The 16,959-nt window shown below is 27.2% G+C and overlaps 1 protein-coding gene across 1 annotated transcript in view; it reads left to right on the top strand.

The window, feature by feature from the left end:
* Positions 1 to 261: 261 nt before the first annotated feature.
* The window catches only part of LOC123296668 (proton-coupled amino acid transporter-like protein pathetic), a 34,889-nt gene continuing 18,191 nt past the window's right edge, over positions 262 to 16,959 (top strand). The window contains exon 1 of the mRNA XM_044878243.1: positions 262 to 522. Within this exon, the coding sequence (XP_044734178.1) occupies positions 472 to 522 (51 nt within the window). The 5' untranslated portion in view covers positions 262 to 471. The remainder of the gene's footprint in view (positions 523 to 16,959) is intronic.

Raw genomic sequence — 16,959 nt, 5'->3', positions numbered from 1 at the left:
AAATTTATTGATAACAAAAGTTTGTCCGGCCTCTTCACACTTGCACACAACACACACACACATGAAGAAACACATAAATTATACAAATACTGATAAAAAAAAACCGTACCTAATGCAAAGGTATTGTTATGTACAATTCATAATATAAGAAAAGTGTTCAAAGCCCCAGAAGGGGGCGCCAAATATAAATATATACAAATGGAGGGGATTTAGATAGAAGCGGCTCCCTCATCGCTTAACTGTGCTATACGCCGTATGAACGACGCCAAGCTATTTCATTTTGACGCTAATCGTCGACGTAAACACATGTTCTAAAAATATAAGAATATACTTAATTTATTATTTATATATTTTAATAATTTATTTTAATACTAAGTGACCAAAAAAAAAAAATTTATATTAATTTATTTTAAAAAAAATATTTTTTCCTTTTTGGATTTATATAAATTTGTGAATTGTTATAAGAAAATAATGTCACGGAAGCAAAATGGAGCTACTATTCCGTTACACCAGGGTTACACTGTAAGTAATTAAAAATTTACTTTCTTTTATTTCATTTTTCATTATTAAGAAATCCATTGTATAAAATATTTAGGCGGTAAAAGACTATGATAACTCAGATGTCCACTTTTTACCTGAGTTTTAAAAATACTTTTTTAAAACGTTAGCAGATGGCTTTCTGTATTGTAAAAAAAAAAATCAAGAATATCCGATTCTATTAAAAGAAGATAAGTAAAAAATTTTACTATACAAAAATGATTTGCAAAAATATATTATACAAAAAAAAAAACGATTACGTGGCAAAAATTTTTATATTTAAACCATTAGACCAGTTCCGTTCGTATTGAGTATACAAAAAAAAAACGTCTTATCACATAAAATTTATTACCGTATAAAAAATATTTATAAATTTCATAATTTTTTATCAGAAAAAAAAATTTTTTTTATAACACCATTTTCAGTGGTCTGGTCTGTATGTATATCGGGTGTCCACAATAAAAACGGTTGATAATTCCATTCACCAATAGATTGCGCAACAGTAAAATTTTTTATCATTAACCTTGAATACTTTATGTAGACAATTCGGAATAAATTTTAATATTTTTAAAAACATGTTTCATGTTATGTATGATCCAGAAATGTAATCATATATATATATGTATATATATATATTCATCAAGCAGTTTACTGACTTAAGTCATATAATTATTGCCATAAGCCACATAATAACCTTGTAGGGTATTTTTATATTTGCATAATTTTTTATATTACATATAAAGAAAACTTTATAACTCATAATGTTAATTTTTCAAATTTGTTTTCTGAAAATAAACCATGACGTTAATATTAGATTCTAAAAATTAAATTTACAGTACACTTTTTTTATTCGTAAAGTGATTATTATAGTTAAACTGATTTCATCATATACCGTAATCTTATAGAGCATATGTGGTGCCATCTTTACGCAAAAGTTCGAACAAATTTAATCAGACTAAAAATGTTTCGAAATGAATTGTTTGGAACGACCGCGACATTGTTTTTGTTTTCTTAATCAACAATTTTAATTATTTATTTAAAAAAATCGAATTTTATACGGCACTACTTTAAAAGAATAATTGTATCAATAATTGTTTCCAAATTTGAAAGTTATATTTACATATTTGCATTATCCAGATAAAATTTGCAAACAAAATCAAAGTTTATTACTTAGTCATACTTTATTTACAAAATTTAATACCGGAATAATATTTATGTACCTTAAAAACAAAACTTTATCGATATCTGCACTGAATATCCACAAGTTATGGTCTAAAATTTCCTAGCTACTTACCGGCAGTTCTTAACTCAGTAACCGCAAGTATTCTAGAACATACATATTTTCAAAAACAAAATGTTTAAGCATCTATCTAAAGTGTTTATCTCGCTTCAAATGTTTTGTATTCTCTAATAAATTTTTAACTAATTAGATTCCTATGAGTTACAAAGTTAAGAAAGCATATACAAAGTTAGCCCATTGACACAAGACATACAAGATTAAGATGATAAGAAAAAATACGTCTGGCGCCAAAACCTAATAGACTCTCGGATTTATAAAAGAACCTATGATCAAACTTGAAAACGTAACATTTGTATATAAATTGAAAATACGATTCGTTTTGTAAACGCCACTTAACGCCATCTATTAAATCTATATAGAAATAAGTACAATTCAATGTGTTCCGAAACAAGAATTTCACTAATAAGAATTATGGTGGCTGACTCAACACGTTGTATTCTGTTGGCTCGTTACTGCGGAATTCTGAATCTATAGTTATGACATATCGTTTAATTCATTATAGAATAGAAATAGTTATATTATAGTACTAAAATATTGAATCATTTTGTATTTACAATAATATTATTCAAATTTTGTCTGAGGAATTAAAAATACTTGTTATATACCTATTAATTTTTTCCTCTCACGATGGGAGAAAATTGAAGAGATTTTTTTAAATTGTCCTAAAAGTGTATCGATGTATCAAAAATTAATTGGCTCTTCAAGTTTTTTTTGATTCTTACAAAAATGTATGAAATATTAGTCTATCTTTATAGAATCTTAATTCGCTTGATGTCTATCGAGATGCGGCTTTTTTAATTTGTAAAATACATGCTTAGACAACAATTAATGAATTAATAATTAATTAACAATTAATGAATTAATAAAAAAAAATCACTTTCTGAAGTTAAGAATTGTTCACTTGAAAATAGTGTAACATTGACCGGAAATTTTTACAAGTAAAACAACTATGATTATCATTAATTTATTGAATTTTCATTAAGTATTTAAGTAAAGGATATTTATAAAGACGTTTTACTATAATATAAATTTATAAACAAATAGGTGTATGATAAATTATAAATTCTCCATAGACAGTTGAATGATTCATATTCAATAACTTTAGATAAAATTAAAATTGATTATAATAATATTTATAAAAGGTTATATTATTAATTATCACAAATTTATTATAATTTTTTTTTTGTACATAACTGTACTAAACTTGAAGTATTAAATTTATTACATGATATGTGTTATCAATATTACATTACAATATTAAATGAATGATATATCTACGTCATGACATCTAAAATCATTACATAGTTTATTTATTTATTATTAATCTTACTACTCAATTCAATTATAATGCATTATAATCAATTATATTATCTAAAATATTATTATCAGTCAGCAGAATAAAGATCTATTCATGTTCATGTAATATTCTGTTAGTGACAAGTCAGTTCTCGTTCCTTGAAATAATGATTCTCAGATTTTGCAAAAACAATATCAATATCATCACTATATAGTACTTATAAAATAAAACTCGCTTCGCGCTGTTTGTCCCTATGTATGCTTAGATCTTTAAAACTACGCAACGGATTTTGATGCGGTTTTTTCAATAGGTAGAGTGATTCAATACATGTATAATACATGCATAATATAGTAGAAAACACTGCTAATTTGAGATGTTTCTAATGTGCTGTCGTAAATAAACACACTTTTGTATAAGTATATTTAGAATCGGCGGGTCGCTAGTCTGTTATGAAAGTCAAAAGTAGTAGTTGTATGTTCAGAACGTCTTATTTTTAGTTCATTCGATTCTCAGTCATATTAGAAGATTAACCTTGGTCTTCAATTAAAAATTTCAACCTAACGTATTGGTTTCTTATAAAAAACGTCTACATATTACGGGATATTTGTAGAGACTAACTGAATACTTGGTGGATAAAAGTATAAGAATGTTCTAGTAAGTTTCCGAGGATCTTCTTGAAAAATAATGTAAAGGATCATTAAAATTCCAAATGAGCTTAATTCATAAGAATCTATGCCACATTCTTCACAGTTTTCGAAGAAATGCATCTTACCCCCATTGCTATTAAAGTGGTCTATGTCTCGTTAACATCAATACATTTTGTGTTTGATATCTTAACAGTCAAATTAACTTTCCAAAGCGATTGAGCGACGGTTGAGAGAAATTTATTTAAAAAACGCCTCATAGAGAAATCTAGTTCATTCCGGGGTGGAGAAGATTGTTAAGCAACAATCAAGTTCGGAGACTTGGTTCATTATTCTTGACCAAGCCTTAGATAAGAGCTGAAAAATAAAAATTTTCTAGCTAGCTCATCCTTGATCAAAGCTAGCAAAACTTTATTAGCCTGGCCAAGACTTGGCCAATAGTTGGCAAACAATATAACTCGATAAATAAGCCTTGGAAAAGGGTTGACAAACTAATCCTTCTCATTTTGCATTTCATTATGTTCCATCATGAAGTATGGGGTTTCGTATGCCGAATTAAATCTTCTCTTGACTATTCTATATATCATTGATTTTCTTAAGTACAAGTGATTCCAATGACTGTATATCGTGGTAACCTAATAAATTAACCGAATCTGAGTAAACCTAACCCACTGAATATTTTTTTCGTATGCTTTTTTAAGCAAATTCTCGAAAAAAACATTATTAAACATTAACTTATGACTACTTTTTAGTTCGCCAAAAATTTTAAAATCATCACAAAAGTTATATTATATGTTGCGTAATATGTTGTAGCAAAATTTGAAGAGTATTTTTTTATCTATTTCTTTAAAAATAAATAATAAGACATCGATTGTTCAACACAATTGTTCAAATAAGATGACTGTTTGTTCAATAAAATATATGAAACGTATTAATTAAATGTAAACAAACGATTCAATATTATATTTTTCCTATTCATGTAGATGTCACCACTGTATTATAATATAAATGACATCATTTGTTAAAATAAATTATAAAAATTTATCAAAATATATTGATCATTATTTATTTAACAAAATACACCACTTCAAATTTATTTTACAGAAAATTATATTTTATAAATGCATAATCATTTTTAAAATTAATTTCACGTAATTCGTTTAATTGCAACGCAATTAAATTCATATCGTCCTAAAAAAATTTCGGAGTTGATAAGTCGAAACTAATTTGTGGAAAGTTTGCTGTTTATAAGACATTTGATAGAGAATAATTTTTATTGAGCACGTCAAAACGAGAAGTATATTTATCAGTTAAATTACTTATGTGAAAAGTCTTAATGAAAGTCAATTTTAACCCGGAAACAAGCTTCCTTAAAATATAACATTATTGGATTGCTCGAATGATGGCTGGACTCCATTTATCAAATGCATGCGAAGACATGTTCGACCAGAGAAGCTGATTTGGAGAGCAAGGCTTTGAATTAACGATTGCCACCAATGCTCGCCTTATTTAAACCCCATACGCTTTTCAATTGTATTCGGTTTTAAAGAATATTAGCTTTTTTGTTATCAGAAAATTGTTTTCTATATCTCTAAGCGTCCCTGAAAGTCAAGGTCATCGTAAAATGTCTCCTTTGAATTTGACTTATGTTTGAGACATTTTTTAAGAAGCAAACTTATTTTACCTTTTCGAAATTAGTTCCGCTTGCGCCGAGATAGTCATAAAATTTATACAATACTATTTATATTTAAATACTTATTCAAAATTCATAAAACTCATTCGTTCCGCTTGCACCGCGTCGGTAATAAAATTTGAAACAATACCCATAATTATTCAAATAACTAATTAAATATCACGATGTTAGGTTAGGTTATATTGGTTGTCTTCGAAGGACACACAGACTATAGAGCCCATTGTGATAACATATATGTGTTTTACTACCTTTTCCGCTGATAATTTCATTTATCAGTTCCTCAATTATTTTGAGAGGCTGAGTGAACCTCCTTCATGCAAATACCATGCACTACACCAGCCCATCACAACTATTAATTATATTAATTTTTTTTTTTGTGACGGCTTGAATCGAATCCGCTACCCTAGACATGCCGCCGAAACGGAATTGGTTATGCTTTAACCAACTGAGCTACTACGGTTGACTAAGGACCACGATAGTAAAATTACGTACTTACCAACAATTTTTTTTTTCTAATTCTTTTTCTAATACAGTTATATTAACTATGGATTATTTTTTTCGCAAATCTTTCACCAAATGATCAAGTATTTGAAATCAAGTAGCATAAAATGCAAGATATTATCAAACTCATTATCAAGTATTTTCAGTATTCTACTGAGGTACTTACCCCTAAAATTCTTCGAATAAACAAATTAAATTTAACTATGAATGGAATAATTTGACAGTAAAAAATTGTATGATTCATAATTGATATTGCATATTTTATAATTACGATAATCATAGAATTGGTATGCGCCTGCAATTTCGTAACAAAATTGAAATAATTACGAAGGTTGACTATATATTTTTTTGCAATTATTATAGATAATAAGTCTTAATTTGAAGGATAGACATTAATTATTATAATAATACTAAATATGGTTTAGCGGAAATGTACATATCAAATGAAGGAAGTTAATTTAATTTAATATATATTGATTGTAAAAAAGTGTTTGAAAATCACTTAAATACATAATTACATTTTTTCTTTCATTTTAGAAATTTTTATTATATTTTTTTCTTTATTAATTTATTTAATTTTTCTTTCTGTTTTATTTTATTATCTTTTAATATATTTTTGTTTTAATCTACTTTTAAGAATATTGTTGTCTGCAAATATTTGGGTCAATGATATTTTATGCTGCAATTATTTATTATTATTATTTTTAGAATATTCTTAATAATTGTTTTATTTATAAATAATAGTTATTTTGACTGTAATGGTAATATTCCAAAAATAATGTCATATTGTAACCTTTACATTCATGTTTTTAAATATTGTTCCCTTTTTTTTTTTTTAAATTTATTGTGGCTTTAAAGTTTAAACAAATAACAAAAGCAAGAATATTTTACGGAAACAATTATATTACCTATATTTACCTAAGTGGGAATCGAAATCTCTACCTCTTGAATTATGAACCAATGGTCAGCTTATTTATCTATTTGCTTGTTTTCCATTCAGGTAGTCCCAGCACCAAGGCAATTTTAGATTTAGAATTGAAATTATTAGTACCTTATTTTCAACTGATGATGAATTTTGTTATAACTTAATGAATGTAGACGAAAAATAAGAATAAAATATTTCGATATCTGCCTTATTTTTCGAAATATTGAAAGGTAAATAATAAAACAAAATTTTCAATTTTCGATATTTTGAAAATTACTCCAGATAATACAAAATTTTATTCATACTTTTCGTCTTATACTGTCAAGCTATAGCATAATTCACCATCAAAATTCAAACTATATATTTTTTTTAATTTGTGTCCCAACTACCATGCGCATACATCTTTAATTAACCAGGCACAACGAGTTTTTTTTTCAATAATTTATTAAAGTTTTAACTTTAATTTAAATAGTTTTTTTTTTTAATTTTCATCGACTAGTTTTGTGGAAATCTATTTAAACATATCATCCATCTACCATTTTTCCATAAAACCAACGTTAAATATGCCTACTTTCGAAGTCATTGAATTATTTAAATAATCGGGCAACCCCCCCCCCCTAAAATTATCAGAATTTATTTAGATTAAGTCATATAAAAAAAACAAGCTTTTTACTTAAAATTGCCTTGGAGCTCGAACATCCTTAAGTAGAAATAAAAGAAAACGTTTGTTACATTAAATTCAAATTTTAAAATCACGAGTTTGATAACAACTAACGTTGTCTGATATAAATCACATTAAAATTGCTAAAAAGACGCGTGATGTATTTAAAATTTTGACATGAGTTAAAATTATAATTGCTTTAAAAAGTGTAAAAGCAAAACAAAGTATATTTTCTGGCGTCATAGGAATTCACTTGCGAAAATATTTACATTACTAATTGAATTATCGCGAAAAATAATTAAAGTTATTCCATGGTCATAATCGTACATAAATAAAATTTTATGAAGCAACCTTGTTTAAATAGTTTTGGCTTTATAGTTGTACATCCGACGGGTACTATTTTATGGTCATTTCTCGACAATGTTTTGATATTCATTCTGGCTCTTTGTTTTTTTTTTTTTTTTTGAACGTTCAAGCATTCTTTCAGGGCACGTAACTAGACTGATTACTCGAAGTTGTTTCGTTTCCATTCTTTCCTCCCTTTTTAGCCGTACTGATTAGTACTGATTAACATTCTAACACGATATGCAGGAATGGGAAAGCAATAGTTTTTTATACTTAAGGATTATCCCTCAGCATAATCGATTCAAATTTTTAGTACGTTATAGTTAACGAAACATATTATTGTACAAAGAAAAAATTTGGATACCTTATCGATCAACTAAAAAAGCAAGTACCAATTAAAAATATACTAAATAACATAAGTGTATTTTTAATTAATTAATTAGTCTCTAAACTGGTCGGTAAGGTATCCAAATTTTTGTTGAATGTGACCAGCGCTTCCACCACAATTACATTATATTAAGTATGAATGTTTGCACAGAAAACTAAAATGTTCTTGTCTACAACGGATGTAAAATCTTTGAAATCATCACAAAAAAAACGATTAATTTTTTAGATCAAAAGCGAGTACTGTTGATTTTTCAACGGGTTAAATCTAGCTTATTTATAATAAAGTATATTTGCTTTAGAACAATTTATTAAAAAAAACCCACTTACAAGTTTTTTTTAGAAAAAAATGCGAATAAAGATATAATTTTGCAGATGTTTTTATGAAACTGTTTACACTTTTTTTTTTTTACTATAAAGCCAAAAAAACACCGACAATCTGTTATAAATTTAGAAATATGTTACTAAAAATAAATAAAACGTAAAAACATTTTATTTCATTCAAAAAATGTATAAATTTGGATTCGTTACAAAACAACGGACGTTTTAAAATTTTTTACTAATTGAGAATATTTACTGATTCATATTTCAATTATTTTTACCAATAATTTCAAGTTAAAACCAAAATAATTACCACGAATCGTTTAGTTGGAGACATTTTCTTTAAATAGTGGGAGTGTTTAAAAAAATATTTTTTTGGGCACTTGTCCAAATATATTTTTATATAATATATATCTAATTATTTATTCAGATATTTTGAACAGCATGTTTTTCGTAGAATTTAATTCATTTATAAAATTATATAATTATATATTGCTTTCAAATTTGGTAAGATTAGCGATATTTAAGACCAAAATAGATTATATTCATTAAAATCTTATAATGTAATTTCAATAAATAACCTTGGGCTCATACCCAATTAACAAATTACGATAATATCGGCATTCGGCACTTTTTTTTTTTTTTTTTTAAATAAATTTGTACTATAATTAACTACTTTTGTAATCAATTTATACCTAATTAAGTTTTTTAACACGCAAAAAGATTTGTGTGTGTTTTTTTTTAATATGTGGTAAAAAATTTGATGTCATAATATCTCTGGGTATAGTATAATTTAAGCAAGTTTTGCTTTTGGTGGTAAATATCACCATTTTGTGGAATAAATAAACAGCATTATACTAGTACGGCAGATAATTCTAAAATGGGATTTTCGGTTTTAAATCTTATCGAAATTAAAAAAAGGGTGTAAAATACATTAGCAACGATAGAAGTGATGTCACTAGAATGCACTTTTTTTATTTTATTTTATTTTTTTTTTGGTGTGGTATATCTTTTATTCGCGAAATGTATAAAAATCGCTCCTGATCCTGGAGTTTATAAAAAGCAAAATTAGGCCTGTTTGTATCAAAATCAAAATTCATTTACGATAATATCTCCGTTTTCTATAATAGTGTTCCATTTTAGAACGCAAGGGCTTAAATCTCCTGACAGAACCCAACGTACTCCTATAGTCTATACCCGACAAACTCAACCTAACCAACTCGTAATAACAAAAATCAAAGTTATCAGAGTTATCAAAAATCAATATCAGATGTGTTTGTGATTTATATTCCCGAATCTATTTTTTCCGCCGCCGTTTTTTACGGGTTATTTTTCCGGATATATTGGTTTTGGGTTTATTAAGGGCCAAATTAAGGGTTTAAAACATTTGGTGTTAAAGAAAATTTTTATGAAACGAAAATTAAATATTAAAGCAACCTTTAAAAATTGTCAAAATGACCGTAACATTTCAATGTTAAAATGTGGCTAAAACCTATAAATTTAATTTAATATAAAAAAATATGTTTCAAGGTACTTAGAATAAATAAATAAATATTTTCAAATTAAAATAACTTGTCACTATTTTCATTCTTTTCTTGTCTCCAAAATAATTATTTGTACATTATTTCTCTATCTCTATATATTATAAATGCGAAAGTAAGCATGTTTGTTTGTTTGTTTGTTACGCTTTCACGCTAAAACTAGCGAATGGTTTCTAATGAAACTGTACAGCAATATAGCTCATACTTGAGAATAAGACAATTAATTTAATTTGGCATTACCATAAATTACAGATTTCTGTAAAACTAGTCATTTGACATTACCATGAACTACAGATTTCTGTAAAAGTAGTCATTTGACATTACCATGAATTACAGATTTCTGTAAAAATAGTCACGGCCATCTTTTCTGATATACTCAATGAATATTTATTACTAATATACATTTTAAAAAATAGAAAACCATACATCTATTTTACATGTGTAAAAGAATCCTTACCATTATTTCGAGTGTTATAGAAAGGGGATAAGCGAGAGCAATGTTTATCAATCTTTACTTTTAAACCCAGCGAAGCGGGTGGGTATCATTCTAGTATGGATAATAATTTTCTTATTATTGATATATCATACAAACATATTATTCATATTTCATTTTGATATATTCAAATATCTAAATATTTGAATAACAAATTTTTGTTGCCAACAAAAAAACATGCACGTTTTACTTGTGAAGTACACAATGTGATTTCGTTAAATCAAATTTACTTTGTAACACAAATCGTTTGCGTACTTTGTAATGAACCATTTAGTAAATTAATTAATAAAGAGATGAATACAAGAATCAAAGTAACAGAAACAAATTCGATTTACAGTGAATCAACTGACTAAAACCTTATTAATCAGCTTTTCAACTGAAAAGAATAATTAGTGAATGCCTGCTAACTATTTCATCAACGGTGATGAAACCTATATAGCATAAAAGAAAATTTAAAATTTGAATTCTACTAAAAAAATACATAATACAACGAAAAAAGCCTTATTTAATGTTCCAATAAGTATTCAAAATCTGGGCCGGATTTACACAAAGCGCCGCCCTAGGCAAAAACTGAAGCCCCAAGTTTCTTCAGCTACTTCTGATACAATAAAATACAGATATAATTTAAAACTGAAGAGAAAAAGTTCTCGCAAGTCTGTTTTATCGATGCTATATGCTGAAGAATTCGTCATTATTTCCGAAAGCATATGAATCAGGATTTAAAAATTATACGTTTAATTGAGAATATGTTTGTGAAATCGAAAGTATAAAATTTTTTCAACATCTTCAACATTTTTCGTGATGTCTAAGATCAAATTTACATGTACGCAAAAGTATTTTGTCCTTTCGATCAAATTTCCTGCCATGGCCCATGTGGCCCAATATGGAAATCCAAAGGAAAGGAACAATAGGAAAATAACTTTCCAATTGATCTAAACCTATAAGAAATCGATTTGAGAGACTTACGATTGTCAATTGCTAAATTCCGACATTCTCATTGAACGAACGATTGGCATATAGTAGAAGTAATGAATCCTCTTCCCAACATCTTACATGTTTTACCATGGCTAGTTTGTTTCCTTCAGCCCTTTGATTTACTCTCAAATCTAAGAACCAACAATTTCAATCTTGCTTGCACCTTCACACTCACCCAAACACTCCATGAATATATCACAAGATGAATATGAGTTTGGGGCTCTTCAGAATTCACGGTTTTTAAATAACAGCTAAGCCAACCATACTCAGGTCATCTTAATACATTGATGTCTTTACCGCCATCGATCTAGTCTCAAAGAGGTCTGAGTTAGCTCTATTTGGAAAAATCTTTTAGTTTACTGAGCTACTATAACATCGAGAGAAGCAAACTCGTGTTCATGAAAAAATTTGGCAGTCATTTCAACAATGATGTTGGCGAGACTTTATCTTTTTGGCTAGTGACTTACATTTTCAAAGTTGCTTTATTCAATTAGATGTTCAATCTATGTTTTTTTCTAATTTGTCTCCTTATTCGACCAAAATTCTACACCTGAAGAGAAATCTATGTAACAGCGGCAATTTCAAATAAAAATGAATTAAGAGTACCGTTAATAATAGTATAAAAGAATGTATTATGCAATAATCAATTAAAGTGTCGTTGGTCGCTTCCATATTTAGCAATGTATGCAGTTTTTTCTTTTCTATATTTATTGCTTAATATAAACCTATGTTTGGTACCATAATTATTTAGAGCCACCAATTACGTAGGTTGTCGTTTGCTCTCTATGTTTATTATTTATGCGTTTCACAAAACTATAATCTTGTTCTCCTACGCAAAACGGTAACATATGCCAAAAATTTGTTGGCTCCACATAATTTGTTGATTTCTTAATATAAAAAATAATACACATTACACAGATACTAAACAACTGTCATTGAACTAATTGTTGTTACCGGATGCTTGTATCAAACATGTACATGATACTCACATAATATTTACATTATAAATTCAATGTCATGTCCAATTCAAATGTATTCTAATTCAATAGACATTAAAAAAGTTTTTTCTTGACTGTTTACTATAACATGAAAGCTTTTTTTTGCTCATCATGTGGACTTTAAACGTGAATTGTTGTTTAACGTTTCAATATCAAAGACTATAGGATCCTATGCTCTTTGTTCAATATATTGTGAAGTAGACACACATGTGCTATTTTTAACTATTTCTTACGATGAAAATTGTGTTTTTTATTATTTTTTTCGTTACTAGTTTTTATTATTTACAAAATATTCAATCTTAGTTTTGTTAGGTATTCAATTTAGAACCAGATTTAACTGGTTTTATTGGCTTCACGCCATTATTTATTATTATTGTCTTCGTATTGTAAAGTTTTCAAGCATAAAAATTAAAAGCTGGACGTATTAAACAGGTGTTTTAAAGTTAGTCAGTCTTTTAGTAGTTCAATAATTTATTAAAATGAAAAACGAAGTTCATATTAAAATTGTCTACAATTGATTTGATTTTGAAGTATAGCACAGCCTTGGAAAATATAATGAAGCAACAAGTTCACGGCTCCGGAAAATTATTAAATTGTATGTCCAGTCAAATAAAGGTGAACAAGAGGTCAATATTATTGCATATGAATAATTTATTTTTTATTTTGATATGTGAACGCTTATCGCACAAATTATAGGTAATCTGCATTTCGGTCAAACTTTCAAATTTAGGGGAATGATAGTTTAAGTCATTTTGATTTAAAGTTCCCATGGTCACAAGTGGTCATAAAAATGACAAAATTTCAAGTTATCGCTAAATCAAAATTGGAAAATGTACTCATTTATATTAAAAAAATTATTGTAATTTAATTGTAAAAAATCATGCACGTATATATGTAGCTGAACATATTGATCTTAACACTTCATATTATTGATCCACGGAACATTTAACACTGCTTCTTCTTTGAATTTTGTAACATTCTTCAAAAAAACAAGAATTAAAAACAACACCCTTACATTAGAAAACACACGTATGCATGCTGTTATACATATCTGTATATGTATTTGCCTATACACACATAAGAAATTAGGCATACAAATAAGTACATTTTCCAACTTATTTAGTTATAACATTAAATCCTGTCATTTTCATGACTTGTGACAATGGGAAGTTTTCTTTAGAATAACTGAAACTATCATTTGACAAAGTTTGACCGAAATTCAGATTACATCTAATTTGTGCGAAGTCCTTTAGATCTCAGAAAGACTAACACAATAAATTGCATTTAAAAGTAAGATTTCCAAAGTCTTTTCCAACTAAATATCTTTTAAACGAGTGAAAAATAAGTAGGTGAAAATAAGCTGTACCAAATACTTGCTTTCAAGTGCTGCAAAGTTACAGATTAAACTTTCAAAAGCATTTCAATTAAACAATATTAAAACATTCAGATAGTATAATTAACGTAATACATTATGTAACATATTTTGTAATTAGATCACTTGATTGTAGTGTATTAGTTTATTCTAAATCAGTGATATGTGGGAAATTAATATCAGAAAACCACAAAAAATGGGAAATTTAAGACGTCTAATGCGTCAAAAACATTAGTTTTAATAGAATTCAATATTTTTAATCATTGAATCTGTATTGTATTATATTATAAAATGTATTCAGTGTTGCGCGACGATTCTTTCCAGATGGTTTAAGTGCACAAATTTAATAAATATATCAAGAAAATTCACCATTGAATTTTTTTTTCTGCTTCAAACATGTTTTTTTAATAAATATGGTGGGAGCGCAAATAAATGCATATTGGAAATATACATTAGGGCACGTTAGAGCCATAATGATCCAAGTAACATTTTTATATTTATGAGAAAAACAGAATTAAAGTTTTAAAGTTGTAAGGAAATTAATTATTAATCCATTCTTCATGAAATCAAAGGTTAGGATTTATCGAGGAAAAGAATACCAAATAGAACTTGGATAAGTGTGGCATGGAATAATTTGGAAGAATAATGCTTTTTTCGTGCCTACATTCTGAAATAATATTTGGACCAGTATTTCCATCACATGCTATTGTTTTCAACTCAAAAAATTGTTAAAATTATTAAAACTTGATAATGTTTGCTCTGATTTAAAGTTGAGTATAAATTTATTTGTTTGGAATTCTTTACATATAAATAAATGTCACTTGTTTTATTTTTGTCCTAAAAATAAATGTTCAAAAATTTATAGTATATCATGAACATTTATTTATTTCATTACATTACACAGAAGAAGTGTTCGTAACAGTATATGCATGATACAAATATCTATAAGCATGATACAACTCTAAGAATAATATTCTTATTGATAGGGTTAATTATATAAACTGAGCGTCAAGTTCTTCAACCGCGCTTCCCAAACATCTTACACATACATTTTGAACTGATTCATAATTTTTACATCGATTATACATACACAAAATATACTTAATCTTGTATGCAAAATTTATAAAGTAAATAAATGTTTTCATAAATTATAGTTTTCTTTTTATATACAAATATGAATCACATGACTCGTTGTAAACTATAGCAACATCACATGACCATACACCATTTATGGCCATTTTTTTAGTAGTATTTAACTTCTTGCTGGTGTTTCAATAAAATATAAAGATTAGAATTTCTTGCATGAAATACTAAATAAAATGTGCATTTCAAATTTATAACAACAATGTAAATAATTTAATGAATTTAAAGTACCTATAATGCATAAGGTTTCACTATATAAGTATTACTAGAAAATGAGCTGAACTCACACTACATACATTTTTAAATTGGAATAAAAACAAAACGGTGCAAGATATCGATATGGTTTTTTTAATTTTAAAGATTTATCAGTTGCAAATGATACTTAAATAATGATTTCATGTAAATAACTGCCTCTTAAACGCACAACAAGACTATTCTTAACCACTGAACTAAAACAAAGGGTATTATAAGTTTGACGGCTATGTGTGTGTGTGTGTCTGTCTGTCTGTCTGTGGCATCGTAGCGCCTAAACGAATGAACCGGTTTGGATTTTTTTTTCGTTTGAAAGGTAATTTAATGGATAGTGTTCTTAACTATGTTTCAAGTTCGAATTTAGGATTCCGTACTCGGAACAACTAAAAAATAGATCATGATTGAATAGATCAAGAAAAAGGTAATTTAGTGCAGAGTGTCCTTAGATATGATAAGTGCGAGTTTAGACTTCCGTAAACGAAAAGTTTTGTCGGGGGTTTTTTAAAATATGTATGTAAATTGTAAATTTCACTTTTTTACAAGATAATTTTTAATTACTGATAATTTTTGTGAATGTTAACGTATTTCATAGCCATGTAGGTTTATCGTAGAGAGATAGATGTTTATCTTAGGAGTTTTTAACTTTCTAAATACGGAAATTTCTGTGTTCAAGCAGGTCCATTCTTTCATGAGAAAATCGATACAACTTGGTATTTTAAATTTTTACTCTAGTTTTTATAGAATCATAGACTTTTTTAACTGACTTTCTACTGAATCTATTCGTTTTTAACTTAATCCTACAACTTGTTCTTATTTCCTATTTAAATTAAAAGCTTCCATCGTTCAAGTAAATTGCGTAAAACTCACATATTTGTGGCTGAGTGTTTAATCACCTTTAACAAACACTGTATTGTCTTCATACTACTAGACTTTATTAGATATTCTAAATAGTAGAAGCACTAGATCAATAACCTTTAAATATGTCAATTCAGCAAATATTGTATATAGATTCTTTTTGAATATATTTATAAAATAAAATAATACCTGATAAAATAATTTTAATACCCACGTTTTGACGTACACAAGAAAGTTTCGTAACCGAAACTATGTCATTAAAATGAAGCACAAACAATTTTATTTTTCCGTGGGCCAGCGATGTGCAAAAATTAATATATAGCCGAGAAAAGGTGATGAAATAATTAATACTCTAAATTCCTAGACTTAATTATTCGGTATAAAGAAAGAAAGGTCAAAACAATAGATTTTTTCGACGTAATAATAATCCTGATGTCGAATTGGCCATATTACCCATAAAAATGTAAAACTAGACTTGATGCCATGACAAAATTTGAAAGTGAAATTTAAATTGATGAAAAAACGAAGAAGTTATAAAAATTATTCAAAAGTTGTCCATCTTTTTTTGGCAAAAAAAGTTTTATATGTAATTTCTATGGCGATATCCACGTATGACGTTAATTTTAAACGTTCATGTCTTGCATACTAGTAAAGATTTTAAAAAACTAACTTCACTTTTCTATTTGTGAAGTAAGAATTCTTTATCTGAAGTGATAAAAAAT

The sequence above is a fragment of the Chrysoperla carnea genome, chromosome 3 (genome assembly GCF_905475395.1).
Source record: "Chrysoperla carnea chromosome 3, inChrCarn1.1, whole genome shotgun sequence".
NCBI classification, from domain to species: domain Eukaryota; kingdom Metazoa; phylum Arthropoda; class Insecta; order Neuroptera; family Chrysopidae; genus Chrysoperla; species Chrysoperla carnea.
The sequence above is the reverse complement of the archived record's forward strand: the minus strand, read 5'-3'. Positions and strand labels throughout refer to the sequence as shown.